The sequence below is a fragment of the Pinus tabuliformis genome, chromosome 9 (genome assembly GCF_031772625.1).
Source record: "Pinus tabuliformis cultivar Carrire ecotype Pingquan chromosome 9, CPIR1, whole genome shotgun sequence".
Classification (NCBI taxonomy): Eukaryota; Viridiplantae; Streptophyta; class Pinopsida; order Pinales; family Pinaceae; genus Pinus; species Pinus tabuliformis.
Window position 1 is genome coordinate 1,740,634,938 of NC_142307.1, and position 17,391 is coordinate 1,740,652,328.

Consider the following 17,391-nt stretch of genomic DNA (forward strand, 5'->3'; position numbering starts at 1 on the left):
TTTTGAAGTATTTTAGGCTAGTTATGATGTACAGGGTTTTTGTTTTAAGTTTGTTGGTTGGTGATTTTCTCTCTAAGCTGCGCTGTAAATTCTGAGACTGTTTTAATACAAAAGCTGTTGAAGTTCACTGCTGCTAACCGTCTGGATGTGGATTTGATGTTCTGAGACCTGCTACAAAATTCCTGTGTCATTCTATGGACCAATAAGTTATTCTAAACTGTGTTTTATATTTTCTGTGTTTGCAAATTTCACATATGTTCCATAATCTTGATAACAGAGAAGAAGAATAGCCCAGGATTTGTTTAAACGCACCCTGAGTTCAATCTCTGCTATTAACCATGTTATCACTCAGGTTGTTCCCTGCCTCCTGAAGGGAATACAGACGAGGTAACCACTAGCCAATCTTTTAGTTGCAGATTCTAGCCAATCTGCAACTAGAGAGGGCTCTCTCTTTGTAATTTAGCTTTGTTTTGAAGTATTTTAGGCTAGTTATGATGTACAAGGTTTTTGTTTTAAGTTTGTTGGATGGTGATTTCAAGCAGAGCTGGGGTGTAAGCCTAAAACAGTCTGTTCCATTGGGCAGATGGAGTCAATGATGGTGTACTGTTGAAGGTGTTTCTTGGGGTATGGTAATGCTACAGAGCGAGATAGGCATTCTTGGAACAATTTTCAAATCCGGAAATTGATGGAATGAAGTCAGGGAATGAAAGGCAATCAAGAGTCTTTCATTATGCTGGCAGAGGAAAAGTATATGAATATTGTCCAGGAGCAATTAAGAATTCCTAAACAGTATTCAAAAATGAAGGAATTAGTGCAAACCTGAGCAGTTAAGAATTCATATTTATGACTAATTCTGAAGAAAACATGGTTAATAGCAGAGATTGAACTCAGGGTGCGTTTAAACAAATCCTGGGCTATTATTCTTCTCTGTTATCAAGATTAGGGAACATATGTGAAATTTGCAAACATAGAAAATATAAAACACAGTTTAGAATAACTTATTGGTCCATAGAATGACACAGAAATTCTGTAGTAGGTCTCAGAACATCAAATCCACATCTAGACGGTTAGCAGCAGTGAACTTCAACAGCTTTTGTATTAAAACAGTCTCAGAATTTACAGCGTAGCTTAGAGAGAAAATCACCAACCAACAAACTTAAAACAAAAACCCTGTACATCATAACCAGCCTAAAATACTTCAAAACAAAGCTAAATTACAAAGAGAGAGCCCTCTCTGGTTGCAGATTGGCTAGAATCTGCAGCTAAAAGATTGGTTAGTGGTTACCTCGGCTGTATCCCTTCAGGAGGCAGGGAACAACCTGAGTGATAACACTCTCTACCTCTCTACTGAGTATTCTTGCCTCCAGAGAAGATTCTCCAACCGAAACTCCCTCTGCCCCTTTCTACGTGATCACTACAAATCACAGCGCTGCCTCTAGCTTCAGCAATTTGATCTGACTGATCAACTCTTTGTGTGTTTTTCCAAGTGACCCTCAAGCCTTCTTAAATAATCTCCTTGTTGACATTCAACGACCCAGATTAGAAGCTAATCAAGGGCTAAGATCATTTCTTCTTGATTCTCGTCTGCTTCTAGAAGTTACACCCACAGTCTATATTAATACCCTTTAATTATTTTTTTTCCTAAGTCTAGACTTAGGGTTCCTTTAAAAATAATGAATTATTTTATTAAAACTTTTTCTAGGTGGAATTTCCCAAAACGCTTTTTGGGTTCTTTAGAATACATGTGCCCAAGCCTCCTTGCAGAATCAACATGTAGAACATCCCCTCCTAATGACAACAACATCATATATCAACACGTCAGGTCACTACGAAACACCAGCAACAACATGAAACATCTACCTCATAACATCATCATCATCTAACTGCTCACATGGGGCTAGCCGCTAGACTATCATCTATATCTAAGATAAGCATATATACCATAACATAATGAGAGAGGGTGCTCCGATATATCAGGAAATATGTACGAAGTGGTTATCAACAAGGCAAGCACATATGGGATCTAGCCTATTACACAATGACCTATGAGGTCACTTATAGACCTATTACACAATGACACTTGAAAACTCTCACACAAAAATACTCAGTCTAGAACTACCCTTGTACAGTAAACAAAACTTTACGTTCCCTGATTCTTATGTTTCGGAAGTCAACTTGCAAGTGTATTGTTTGGATATAGAATCTTTGGCAGTTAAGCAAATTTTGTATCCTTATCTTCTTCGGCTTTGACACTTCTTTAAACCAGTCCTCTTCCTTTGTGCCTCTGCATCCTAGATCAAGTGTCCGGTCTATCTATGCCCTCCACATGGTGTTCACTCTTGCCTGTGCCCTTATAATTTTGTGTACTGTCATATGGATAGCCACATACCTTGTTCAATTGTGGCCTTTGAGAGCCTTCTGCTGACTTGTGCGTGGGCAAAATTTGAGCAGCTTAAGCTTCGAATTCCTCTGGTACAAAATAGTACATGTTTTTGTGCTACAAAACTCAGAAATAGTATTACTAAGACCACAAACTTTATAAATATTCATTCTCGAAAGATTATTTGAATTGGGTTTTGGTTGGCTTTCAATTTCTAAATAGTATAAAATACCTCATATTGGCCTGGAATTCTAGAAGCAAAATATCCACTGTTAATGGGGAAGCACTCCGTTGTGTGGGGAGCATGTCCCTGATGTTTCCCATATTCCTTGGATGGGGAAGCTTAGTGGGGTACATTTGCCCACTTCCTCTTCTAGTCAAATTTGGGAAACACAAATGTGGACATTACATGATTACTCAAGTAATGGGGACGTTTCCCTTTCGAGGGGGACCCTTGGGTGCCCCCCTCCAAAAACAGGACTTGTGGGTGCCCTTTCTCTGGAAAGAAGAATCCTAGGCACACTCCTATAATTTTGGCTTAATGGCCTTAAAAAGTCAAATTCTTTTAGGAGAACACTACAAAATCAAAACCCTAAATAGACTCTGAGTATTTATCTCATGCTTTTGTTGTTCCTGTTTGTGACTTTTCGTTGCTTATCATGTATTTAATTTTTAATTTTTTATGATTTCGAAGAGGTCCCCTATGTTGAGGACCCTGACATTCACATGTTCCTAAAATTTGGGCGGGAGTCTCCAAACGTCCCTATGACATGTTTCCCTTTCTTGCAACCCCCTACCCTGCAAAGTTGGTGGAACAAATTCAAAATATCTCATCATTGTCAGTCTAATTTTTTACTTTGCAATTGTATATGAGCAGTTGCTCAGTTTGTTTTTGATAAGCGTAGTCCCTATTTCTTTAACCCACCTTTTTTGGGGCTTCCTTACTGCGGCTTTGATATCATGTCAGATTTACAGACAAGTTTGTAGACCCAAGTGCACAAGAACAAGAGAGAATAAATTGCTTAATTATCAGGCGAAGTAGTGTTTCAATGCATTGCAAGAGAGAGAGAGGAGCACATAATGTATCTTTCGAATACCTAATCTTTTAATGACTACATTTATTGTTTTTGTCCCTAGCAGGGTAAACCTACCAGGCACTTTCTCTCATTCCCAGGATAGTAGCATAGGTAAACTGGATTCTTGCATTTATTTATTCATGATAACATCACTTTTATTACGAAGAGTCTTAAGTAATCCCTAATTAGGACCAGTATATCTGATACATAGCATTCTGAAAAATCTTACTCTTTATATTGTCAACAGTTCTGAGGAGTTTTGAGCTGAGAGAAATAAGGTGCATTCTACAGTCAATTATTGAAGAGATTGGAATGTCCATCCATGTCTGTAATTCTGATGTCAACAAGTTGGCCCAATATAAATAATACAATAAAAATTAATCATATGAACTATTGGAAGAGAAAGATCCTGAATCAATTAATGCATTGCAAGAGAGAGAGAGGAGCACATAATGTATCTTTCGAATACCTAATCTTTTAATGACTACATTTATTGTTTTTGTCCCTAGCAGGGTAAACCTACCAGGCATTTTCTCTCATTCCCAGGATAGTAGCATAGGTAAACTGGATTCTTGCATTATTTATTCATGATAACATCACTTTTATTACGAAGAGTCTTAAGTAATCCCTAATTAGGACCAGTATATCTGATACATAGCATTCTGAAAAATCTTACTCTTTATATTGTCAACAGTTCTGAGGATTTTTGAGCTGAGAGAAATAAGGTGCATTCTACAGTCAATTATTGAAGAGATTGGAATGTCCATCCATGTCTGTAATTCTGATGTCAACAAGTTGGCCCAATATAAATAATACAATAAAAATTAATCATATGAACTATTGGAAGAGAAAGATCCTGAATCAATTCTGTTTGGCACCAATTCTGAGTTGCATGATATCGATTCTGTTTTACCAATCTGTAGCATGCATATATATATATATATATATATAGATATATATATATATATGGCACACCAGTATAGATCCATCTTAACTAAGGTTCTTTTAGTCTCTGAAAGATTTGCATCTAGTTTATTTTTTTTGATCCCTCTTGGTGCTTAATAGATCTGGAGTCGATGAATCTATGCTGGTCAGAGGACCACCATATGTGCCTACAAATCCAATGAGTATTTTATATCTTAACTCTAGAAAAAACTGCAATGAGAAAGGAGGGGGTGGAGGTCATATTATATATGTCTCAGTGACTGGTCCAACATTGAAAGGTCTTTAGAAAATGTTTAGATGGGGCACTAAAACAGGATTGTTAAGATGGATTTATGCTGGTCAGAGGACGGCCATACTCGCCTACAAATCCAATAAGCATTTTATATCTTTAGATATTAGTGCAATGAGGAGGAAGGGGGTGATGTTCATATTATTTATGTCTCTACTACCGGTCCAGCATTCAAAGGTCTTTAGAAAATGTTTAGATGGGGCGCTCAAAGGAGATCTCTGATCCACTAGTGTGATAGTTTCTTTGACTTGCATAGGCTGCCGTCTTTAGAAAATGTTTAGATGGGGCACTCGAAGGAGATCCACTAGTGTGATAGTTTCTTTGACTTGCCTAGGTTGCCAAACATGGCCATTTTTGTGCATCATCATGTATTATTCCTTTTTATGTGCAGAATCTAAAGTACGTTTGATGGGAATCCATTCTGTCAACTGTTCTCATTAGAGAGGCATTTCTCTTCTGTATAATTGTTTTGTCTGTTTTGTTGAAAAGAAGTCTTGCTTTAGCATTGAAGATTTTAAGTGTTTGGAAAGTTGCTATCTTATGGTTCAATTCTTTCCTAGTCTTGATGATTTTCTATGTTCTAAAATTGCAAACATTGACTGGTGCAGCTAAGCTTTGTTGATCTTGCGGGCTCTGAGAGGGTGAAGAAATCAGGATCAACAGGCAATCAATTGAAAGAGGCTCAAAGTATCAACCGGTCTCTTTCAGCCCTGGGAGATGTTATTAGTGCACTGGCTTCTGAAGGGCAGCATATACCCTACAGAAATCACAAGCTCACGATGCTTATGAGTGATTCACTTGGTGGCAATGCCAAAACACTGATGTTTGTAAATATATCCCCAGCAGAATCCAATTTGGATGAGACCCATAATTCCCTTTCGTAAGTGCCTAGTACTTCTAAGTGACATCTGCTCCATTTCTTTCTTTTGAAAATAAAGTTCAGTTTTTCATTCGCTAATATCACCTTTACATGTTTTTTATTAGATATGCTACCCGAGTTCGCTCAATTGTAAATGATGCAAGCAAAAATGTGACCACCAAGGAAGTTGCTAGGCTGAAGAGAATGGTGGCTTACTGGAAGGAGCAGGCAGGTAGAAAGGCAGATGAAGAGGATTTGGAAGAAATCAGTGAGGATCGCAATACCAGAGACAAGAACGATGGACGCTCGTAGACAGATTCTAAACTTGCAGAGTGAAATGTTTTGGTCCTGTTGAGATTAGTTGTCTGAATTCATCGAATTGTAGCAAATCTAAATTGGTTTCTTTCAATGCTTTAAACCATTCAACAGCTCTTGGCAGGGAATGTAGCTGGGCATTGACCTGTAGTGATTTTCTCCCATCAAAATGTGCTTCAAGCACTTGTAGATCCTCTCTTATAATATATACAATGAAGGTTTAGTATAAGCTTATCCCTTTAGCTTTTCACATGATTGGGAGTTGTTGGTCCTCATCTGGAGAAGGGTTTTAATGATACTGAAAATCTTCAACTGAGGGCGTCTACATGTTGCCATAAAGCTGTCATTTTTATCATGAAAAGAGTGGCATGTGACTGGCTGCACCTTCCAATTCCTGGCATTCCAAGTTGCCGTGGTGGATATCAAATGTAAAGGGTGTGGTATATGGCCCAATATTACCAGTTTATTGAGTTGTATACATTCTATTTTTGAGGGCTCTATAATTCTTTGCCATTAATATTAGCCCATGCATGTTAAGCAAGCCTTTTCCATCAATGGAAAATATTTGTTTTGTGAAAAAAACAAGAACTAATCTGTTACTGTAAACTGGAGGATCTGTGATTGTGCCTGCAAGTGACCCAAAGCATACCATCTTCAATTATTTTGTACATTTAAGAAACAGTGAGATCCAATTTATTCAAATGCAAGATGGGTTGGGTATTGTTTTATTTTAGTTTTTTGACGTTGCCTTTGTATATGCCCTTAAAGTAGCAAAACCACTATTGGAAGACTCAGTAATTACAGCTCACCGGATTGCACAGCTTCAATTGATAACCTTTCTTTTCAAACTGGATGCCTTGTAATGAAAAAAATGTTCCGAGTTGAAGGCTAAACTTCTATAGTTATTTGTTAATGTTACTGCAATGAGATATAAACAATGTAAATATTATCTATAGAAACAGCATGGACAATTTTATGTAGCCATTATTTGAGGAACTGTGCTTGTATTAGGGGAGTCAAAATGTAACAACTCTCTTGTAGAGCATTACACTGCATTTTAACTGCAATTTACACACACAATAAAATACCCTACAGAAATACAGTGCGGTTTGTTTCCTTGTATAAGTGCATTTATTGTTTGGGAAGGATTTTCCTTGGACAATCATTTTGTAATAGTTTGTTAGTTCTTTCATTTGTTTTCGGTTTATCATCTGCAACCATTTGTTTCAATTTTTATGCGCATTCTTCTCTCACTGGTTAGTGTAAGAAGTGTATTCCACAGCGTTATTTCTGTTCAGGATAAAGTTTTTTGATTTAGTCTTGGTTTTAGTGGGAGTTTGCATAGAAAGATCCCTTGTTACGTGGAAGGAATGATGATGATGCTTAGGTTAAAAATGGAGAACTTCAACCACATTTTTCTCATTGGTTACTGTAGAAAGTGTATTGCACACCTCTATTTCGTTTCATTTGGTACTAGATCCTGATCACCTTGGATCCATGATGTTAGGGAGAGTTTTTTTTTGGTTTAATCTTGGGTTGATTGGGAGCTTGCATAGAATGAACATGTGTCACATAGAGATGATTAGCATATCTAGATTAAAAATGGAAGTTTAATGGCATTAACTTTGCAGGAAGGAAAGAAACTGTTGGACGGAGGGTCTTCTCTTGAATTAAGATGTATGGGTTGTAGTATATGGAGCCAAACCCGTTGGTATAAAAGATGGAGAATGGGTGACACTGCAGAGAGGTAAGAAGCCTTGTTGGGCTTTGTTTGGTCAATTTTATATTTTTATTTAACGTTTCTGAAGAAAAAACTACTACTTTTTGGAAGAAGTTGGGAGATTTGTACTAGGTATATCTTTAGTTAATAAACTTCTTTTGCACAAAATAGTTGTTCACTTTGAGAATGGGTGATGGTGATTTTGTCATTGAGCCCCTGGATGCATTCAATACTATTGCGAGCCAATCGATCTCAGTTGGATTGAAGATGGATGAGGGGGATCATTGTATGGCCTTCTTTGTTTTTTGCCAGATTCATAGGACAACTTGGTAATGGTCATTGGAAGCATTGCAAAGAATTTGGCGCTTGATGAGGTTGTGGTTGCTTTATTTTCGGAGATGAGGTGGAATGTATTTGAATCCACTAAGAAAATCAAAGAAGAAAGGCTAGAAGAGAAAAAAGGGTAGATCCAAATCTTAGGGGAGACATAAGTTTCATGGAAAGTCCAAGGCAAAATGTTGGAATTGTGGCAAGGTTGGGCATTTCACAAGAGACTCAAGGAAGAGAGAAAAATAATAAGAAGGAAAGAATGATTTTGTTAAGGAGTCTTAAAAATATTCTAATGAGAATGGTAGAGATGCCTTTGTTGGAGCTTTGGAAACCCATGCAAACTGAGTGCGTGGTTGATTGTTATGGCCCTGCCCTAACCCCCATATGTTGATATTCTATCAATGTATATGATTACCTTCATTGAATAAGGCCCAATAAATAATTAGTTAATGTTCACTCATTGTAAAAAAATATGCTTTGTTAAGAAGGCTCAAATTAGTTATAGTCTCATTATAAGTGGGTCCATATGTAGTTGAGAATTGTTATTGCATTTAGAGCATTATTCTTGGAGGTTGCCACCTTGAAGAGGCAAGGAAACTCAAATCTCCACGTTTCTAATATCAAAGAGATCTTTGTTGGAGTTTATCTCTTTTTCCTTTTTCCCTCTTAGATTTTGCACTACATTTTATGTGATGATCTTTGTTGGAGTTTATCTCTTTTTCTTTTTTCCCTCTTAGGTTTTGCACTACATTTTATGTGATATTTAAAGCTTTTTCTTTAGCATGAAGTGTAAGAAGTTTATGGCACAAATCAGGGGATTTATTTTAGTGTATTTTTTATTTTTTATCTTCCTTTTGTTGATTTTTGATGGAAAAGAGAGGATGATAACATTCAGGTTGATTTTTGAAACTTATTTTGTAGAATTTCGGGAATCTAGGCAGAGAGAATTCCTCTTGAAAGAACACCCAATTTCAAACAAAAATTGATCAAAGTAGAGTATGGAAGTGGATATATCATTGATTTAAAATCAACATTTTTTGTTATGATCCTTGTGCCTTTTTTTGGTTGGCAAATGATTTACATTATATTAACAAAGATGGATTCCATAAGGTACAAACATATATGCATGGAGGGACATGGCCTAAAGGCTCCACAAAGAGAAGCAGAAAGACGCCCATATGCCCCAAGGAGGGGAAACTAGATAAACCTGTTATGGACCAGCTCAAGAAAAGATAGAAAAGATAGATCAACGCCTTAGAATTCAGCCTCTTCGAGGGGGCAAACTCCTTTACATTACATAATTGAACAATCCTTGGATGATTCAAATGACAAAACCTCCTTTCTATATATAGGAGTCTAAGGAGTTACAATATAACCCAGCCGACCTAACAATAATAATATAAAGTCACAAAAATGACAATAGATGGATTCTATGAGGCACAGTAATAACAATATGGAGATAATAGGGGCACAACAATATTAATAAGGGATGCAACTACAATATAAATGGGGTAATCACTAGTATTATAGGGACCCAACATGCCCCTCTACTTCAAAAAAGTGTTGTCCTCAACGCTTGAGTAGTTCTGGATGCTTCTGTATAAAATTCTCATCCTCCCATGTCGAATCTTCAGTGGATAAGTTCTTCCACTTGATAAGATACTCCGAAATTGATCGATTTCGTAGCTGTCAAGTTCTTGTTTTTGTGACTGGTTTCGGTTCCAATATAATTTTTCTTTCCTTGTCAAGTTCTGGCAATATTGTTTGAACTGAGAGTTTGTTGCCTATAACCTTCTTTAAACATGAAACATGGAAAACTGGGTGCAATCGAGACGCTGCAGGAAGCTCCAATTTGTATGCCATAGTACTAATATTTTGCAACACCTTGTACGGACCATAATACTTTGGTGATAATTTATTATCCTTCTTAGCTTGCTTGAGGGACATTTGCCTATATGGTTGTAGCCGTAGGAATACCCAATCACTTACATCAAAACTTCTTTTGCTGTGATGTTGATCTGCCTGTTGTTTCATTCTATTCTGTGCCAACACGAGGTTATCCTTTAAGAGTTGGAGGACTTGTTGTTGATGTTCAATGTGATGTTCCAATGCTTGAACCTTATAATTTTCTCTTAAATATGATGTGATGGATGGTCGCTGATATCCATAAAGTGCCATAAATGGGGTCATTTTTGTTGCTGTATGGAAGGAAGTGTTATACCACCATTCAGTCAGAGGCAACCATTTGACCCATTGTGTCTGTTTATCAGATACAAAACAATGAAGATATCCTTCCACACATTTGTATACGATCTCATTTTTCCCATCAAATTCAGGAGGATAAGATGAGCTATGAGCTGAGTACCAAGACAAGAAAATAATTCTGTCCAAAAATTTCCAGTGAAAATGGGATCTCTATCACTTACAATAATCTTTGGGTTTCCATGTAGCTTTTGAATTGTTTCCATAGATGCAATAGATACTGTACTGGCTTTAAATGGATGTGATAATGCACAAAAGTGTGCATACTTGGTAAGTCTGTCAACTACCACCATGATGACACTCTTTCCCTCAGACTTGGGTAACCCTGTGATAAAATCCATTGAAACCTCCTCCCAATGTTGGCTTGGAATGGATAAAGGTTGTAGCAGACCCGGGGTCTTAATTGTTTCAACTTTATTTTGTCGGCAAACCAAACATTCTGCCACAAACTTTTGAATATCCGATTTAAGGCCATCCCAAAAAAATTCATTCTTAACCCTGTGGTAAGTTTTTAAAAATCCTGAGTGCCCTCCTAAGGGAGAAGTGTGCAATTCCATAAGAATTTTTTGTTTTAGTTGGGAATTCTTACAGAGGTATAAGCGATCTTTGTACCATAAAGAATCATTTTGCCAGCTAAATGTATCAGACATACTGGAATCTTGTTGTAACTTTCGAATAAGTGCCCACACTTCTTCGTCATTCTTCCATTTCTCCCTTGCTTCATTTATCCAATCTGGTTGGATAATAGAAATGGCGCACAACAATGCTTCCACGTTCTCATCCTTTCTTGAAAGTGCATCTACCACCACATTTTGCTTCCCTTTTTTGTAGATGATTTCAAATTCATAACCCAACATCTTTGTGACCCACTTTTGTTGCTCTTTAGAGGATAATCTTTGTTCTAAAAAGTAATTAAGGCTATCATGATCTGTTTTTACTTTGAAGTGTCTTCCCATTAGGTAGGGTCGCCATGTTTTAATTGCATGGAGTATTGCCAACATTTCCTTCTCATAAATAGCTTTGTGTAAACACTTTCCATTGATTGGACGACTTTCAAAAGCAATGGGTCTTTCATCTTGCATTAAAACAACACCAATTCCATTTCCTGAAGCATCACATTCCACAATAAAGGTTTTTGTGAAGTCTGATGTAGCTAAAACCGATGCTTGAAACATTGCCTCTTTAAGATGTTTGAAGGCCTTTGTTGCTTCTGGAGTCCATGAAAATGCATCTTTCTTCAATAATGTTGTTAGAGGCGCTGCTATTCTCCCATAATTCTTAACAAACTTGCGATAATAACCTGTCAACCCGAGAAATCCACGCAGATGCTTTATGGATGTGGGGAATTTCCATTCCTTAATGGCTTTAATTTTGCTAGGGTCTACCTTAACTCCTTCATGAGATACAATATGACCTAGATATTCCACCTCTTGTACTCCAAAGAAACATTTGGATCTTTTTGCATATAATTGTTTCTCCTCCAATAGTTGTAGCACCCTGTCAACATGTTCAACATGATCATTCCAAGATTTGCTGTAGATTAGTATATCATCAAAAAATACTAACAAAAATTTTCTAAGAAATGGTTTGAAAATAGAATTCATCAAACCTTGAAATGTTGAAGGTGCATTGGTAAGGCCAAAAGGCATGACCAAAAATTCATAATGACCCTCATGAGTTCTAAATGTTGTTTTCGGAATGTCTTCAGTCTTCATTCTGATTTGATGATATTCTGAACGAAGATCCAACTTGGTGAAGTAAATTGATCCATGCAATTCATCTAATAATTCATCAATGACAGGAATCAGAAACTTTTCTTTAATAGTGAGCTTGTTGAGCTCCCTATAATCCGGACACATGCGCCATGATCCATTCTTCTTGTGCACTAATATTACTGGAGTAGAGAGAACTTTGACTCGATTGAATTATACCAGCCTCTAACATTTCTGCAACCATACGTTCAATTTCACTCTTTTGGGCATAGGGATATCTGTACGGCCTGATGTTTAGAAGAACACTTCCTGGAATCAGATGAATAGCATGATCATGATCACGAATAGCTGGGAGACCTTTGGGAGTTTCAAATACCTTGGAATGATTGTTCAAGACTTTTTGGAGATCTGGAGAAATAGATTATTCCAATGTGGAAACATGTAGCGAACATAATTGTGCAATTACACCCCTTTGTTCCTTTCTTAGAAGCTTTGTCATACCGTTAGAGCTGATTATCTTTCCTGGTTTCCCTGCAATACCCCTTAATTCAACTTCCTTTCCTTCCACAGAAAATTTCGTGAAAAGTTCTTGAAAATTAAAAGCTATTGTACCAAAGGATTGTAGCCATTGGACTCCTAGTACAACATCAACACCTCCCATTGGAATGGAAAGCATTGGGCTAGTCAATACATATTCTCCCATCGATAGCTTGATATTATGACACTTTCCAGAGCAATTTATTGTTCCTCCATTTGCAACCATCACTTGACACTCTGGTGCTGGATATAAGAAGCAATTCAATTCTTTTGTTACCTTACAATCAATAAAATTGTGGGTACTTCCTGAATCAATCAACACTATTACCTTTTTTCTTCTTGATTTGTCCTTCTATCTTGATGGTTTGAGGAGTGGTAATTCCAGCCAATGCATTACAAGATATGGTCGGATTCATTTCTTATTTATCTAGATTTTGTTCCTAGAGTATATCCTCTTCTTTTGACCTTTCTTGCTCTTTTTCTTCTTCCTCTTCGCAATCTATGTAGAATAATTTATTCTCAGCACACTTATGACCTTTAGTGTATTTTCTATCACAACTGTAACAAAGCCCTTTTGCTCTTTTTTCTTCAAATTGTTGTGGTGTCAACCTTATAGGTTGTGGAAGACTAGGGGCAACAACACTTCTATCTTTATAGTTGTGAGTGGTATGCTTCCTGGTTGCCATAATTTTGCGTTCTATTTTTCTTGCTAACCTGAATGCCTTATCTAATGAATCAGGTTCCCAAAAGTGAACATCATGTTGGATATTATCCTTTAAAGACCCTATGAACACATCAATCCTATGCTCCTCTGGAATATTTTTTACCCTTATGTTCAATTTTTGGAACTCCTCAATGTGCTCCATTATTGAACCTTTTTGTTTGAGACTTATCAATTCGCTAAAAAAAGTGTTGCTTTTTGTATCCTCATAATGTGCTGACAATTCTTCCGTAAAAATTGCCCAAATGATAATTTGTTTATGAGAGCAAAGCCATTGATACCATACAAACTGATTTGGTTCCAAATATAAAATTGCAATACATACCTTTTGTGTGTTTTGCACATTACTGAGATTGAAAAATTGCTCCATCTGTAATATCCATGTTGCGGGATCCTTGCCATCAAACTTCCTCATATCGATTTTTGGAATATGGTGGGTCTTCGATCCCACATTGGAGTCTATGAAATCATGATTAACATTTCTTTTGTTCGCATCATGAGTTTCCTTTACAACCTTTTCACCATTAGTAAGTATTTCTTGTAAAAAATTTGTCAAATCTGTCATCAAATCTGTCATGTCTGTCTTCAAATCTGCTATGTCTCTCTTCAAATCTGTCTTCAAGTCTATCTTCAAATTGTCCTTCTTAGCTTCCATGCCTTTTATCTTAGATTCCACGCCATTTATCTTAGCTTCTATTAGCTTTTGTGAGCGTGACATTTGTTGCACTTGTTCTTGTAATTTTGATATATCATGTAGCATTTCTTCCTCTTCTTCATGAGTGATGCTAGGGCTTTCAGGTTTCTTACTAGGTGTTTGCATTTTCTTTCCTCGGGGCATCCGTTACCGATAATAATGCTCTACTATGCCCTTTGAATTCCTTCAAAATAAATTTTCAAACCAATCTTAAGCAAAAATTTAAAAGAATCTACACACTTTTTTTCACTTTGTAGGAGCTCGATATTGCCTCTGATGTATCTCTGTACTTTCAAATCATCCAGTTCTGAAATTGTGACTTGCAGTAGCCCTCTGTGTCCTCTTTCCAATGCCACCAATCTGATCCAAATTGGATTCTCCAAGGAAGAGTTATGCAAAATCTCCCACAGTGACCTGATTATATACTAGTTCAGTAGAGCGAACTTGTACGACGTGCCACGAGTCACTGTTTCAACCTTTGGCTCTGAAAAATATATACAAAAAACTGCAGTGCGTCCTCTTTCTGTACCTTCTTACGAAATTTCGATCAGATGCTCAGAGAGAAAGTTATGACGATTTTCCCCAGGTCCCCTGTTTGGAATGAAATTCAGGAGTCTGCAAGAAGACCAACTTCCTCAGATCATATCTCCGCAAATATAACACAAACAACTCTGAAATTCAGACCCGAGATTTAGTACGATTTCTTCTCAAATGGATTTTTTTTTTTAGCTTCTGAAACGTCGCAGAAAAAAATTTATAGCGAAAATGCCACGATGACCTGTTTGGAGCAGCGAAACCCTAAAATCCAAAGCTCTGATACCAAATGTTATGAACCAGCTCAAGAAAAGATAGAAAATATAGATCAACGCCTTAGAATTCAGCCTCTTCAAGGGGGCAACCTCCTTTACATTACATAATTGAACAATTCTTGGATGATTCAAATGACAAAACCTCCTTTCTATATATAGGAGTCTAAGGAGTCACAATATAACCCAGTCGACCTAACAATAATAATATAAAGCCACAAAAATAACAATAGATGGATTCTATGGGGCACAGTAATAACAATATGGGGATAATAGGGGCACAACAATATTAATAAGGGATGCAACTACAATATTAATGGGGTAATCACTAGTATTATAGGGACCCAACAAAACCACTCGAACAAAGAAAGTTTGGTTCCTTTACAATGTTCAGTAGAGACAAAAAACAAAATAAGTTGATCAAAGCATTTATAGAGGAGTCTGCAGCTATTGTTGCTCGAACGTCATTGTGAAAAATAGAAGAGAAAGCATGAGAAGCAAGAAGACTTGATCATGCTGTTTAGTGCCTCACGAGCTTGTGGTAGCTTGGGTTGGCAACGTTTGTTCATGTCGCTCAATTATTGGACTAGTTGCAAATGTGTTTCTGGTGCTAGAAGGTCCCGCTTCTGGAGATTCCTCCTCAATATAGCATCCAAAAGGATTGGGGCGCAGAGGAGAAGCCTTTTTTCTTGCAAGCTAGACATCCATGGAAAGGATTCAGGGGCCCAACAACGCACGAGCTAGAGAACTGCGTCTAGAACTAATGTAAATTGTGGAAGGCAATGAGGAGCCAGGTAGGATTGAATTTGTTTTTGAAGGGCCAAGGGAGGGAGATGAGGGGAGCTCCAGGGGGAAACTCAATCCTAGGTCATGGGAGAGATAATGAAGGGAAGAATAAATGTGATTGGTGTGGGCATTAGCCTCGAGAATTCTCTGAGCCGCATTGTTTCGGTCACATTCTTGAGTCTAGAGGTGACAGGCTAGGAGGTTTCTAACCACCTAGAGCACATGTCCTAGCCGTCAACATTTTGTAGTTTCCATTCTTGTAACCTGCTGCCTTATGTGCTCAAGAATGTCACTGTCGAAAAGATTCAAGTCTTCTTCCATTGTAGGGGCTGTTGGCGAGCAACCCTTTCCCCGCCCACGATCACCATGATAGACCCTACCTCTTTCGTGGGGCATGAGTTCTGGATGGTGGGCTGTGGAATTTTCTGAAGGCGGTGGGAGAATAGAGGTTGGAGGAGCATAGCAAAAATGAACGCAGGTCTAGGCATGGAGTGGAATGGCAAGAGAGGGAGGATGGACACACCAAAATGGAGCCATGGTGTGCAACATAAATATAGCCAGGGTGGTAGCCAGGAATGCATTAAACTAGTTTGTGCAGGGACATGGAGGATGATGGGGATTAATGGATGGCAGGTGCATGGAGAAGTGAGCCATTGGGGAGCGCTGTTAGATGTGGGACTACTTCATTCCAAGCGCGGACATGTAGAGAGGCTCGAAATTCTAGAGGGCACCCGGATTCGGGTGTATGATCCTTGTGCCTTAACAATGATAATAAACCAATAATTACACTCCACTATAAGGGGGAAAGCTTCTTATACAATAAATACAATGAAAAAAACAATCTTTGATGATCCCAAAGCTAGATCTCCTTAGTATATAAATAGGAGACAAAATATACAATTATAATAAAATGGGACCACGAGGGGTTCTATCCTACATAACAATATAATAAGAGAAATGCAGTCACTCAATATCTAGGGCTTAATAAAGGGTTTTTTGGTTTAACATGGAGCTTATATAAGGTTTAACATGCCCCTCCCCTTCAAATAAGTGTTGCCCTCATCACTTGACTATTTGTAGGTGTTTTTGCAAGAAACACTCATCTTTCCATGTCGCTTCTTCCATTGGTAGGTTATTCCATTTGATGAGGTACTCAATAACTGCTCGATTTCTCCATTGTTTAGTCCTTGATTTCAGTGTTTATTTATTTTTATTTTCTAGTATTATTTTCCCTTCTTCATTGATCTCCTGTGGAAGAATTTTGCTAGATCTCCTTAGTATATACGTAGGAGACAAAATATACAATTATAATAAAATGGGACCATGAGGGGTTCTATCTTACATAATAATATAATAATAGAGATGTAATGATTCAATATCTAGGGCTTAATAAAGAGTTTTTTGGGTTAACATGGGGCTTATATAGGGTTTAACATGCCCCTCCCCTTCAAATAAGTGTTGTCCTCAACCCCTAATTATCTGTAGGTGTTTTTGCAAGAAACACTCATCTTCCCATGTCGCTTCTTCCATTGGTCGGTTATTCCATTTGATGAGGTACTCAGTAATTGCTCGATTTCTCCGTTGTTTAGTCCTTATTTTCAATTTTTTTTGTTTTTGTTTGTTTATGGTTCAGGATTATTTTCCCTTTTTCATTAATCTTTGGTGGAACAATTTTGATTGAGATCTTATCACTGATGGCCTTCTTTAAATAAGAAACATGGAAGATTGGATATACACGTGAAGATGGATGCAACTCCAATTTGTAGGCCACACTTCCAATCCTCTACAACACCGTATAGGGGTCATATTACCTTGGAGCTAATTTATCATCCTTCTTTTGCTACTTGAGGGACCTTTGTTTAAATGATTGTAGTCTCACACATACACAATCCCCCACTTCAAATTCTCTTTCATTGTGATGTTGAGTTGCTTCTTGTTTCATCCTATTTTGTGCCATAA

General features: G+C 37.4%; 1 protein-coding gene across 1 annotated transcript in view; it reads left to right on the top strand.

Annotated features, from left to right (window-relative positions):
- The window catches only part of LOC149155673 (kinesin-like protein KIN-14I), a 121,439-nt gene extending 114,842 nt beyond the window's left edge, over positions 1 to 6,597 (top strand). Inside the window, exons 23-24 of the mRNA XM_089445875.1 lie at positions 5,299 to 5,570; positions 5,675 to 6,597. Coding sequence (XP_089302001.1) covers positions 5,299 to 5,570; positions 5,675 to 5,861 — 459 coding nt within the window. The 3' untranslated portion in view covers positions 5,862 to 6,597. The remainder of the gene's footprint in view (positions 1 to 5,298; positions 5,571 to 5,674) is intronic.
- Positions 6,598 to 17,391: the final 10,794 nt, after the last annotated feature.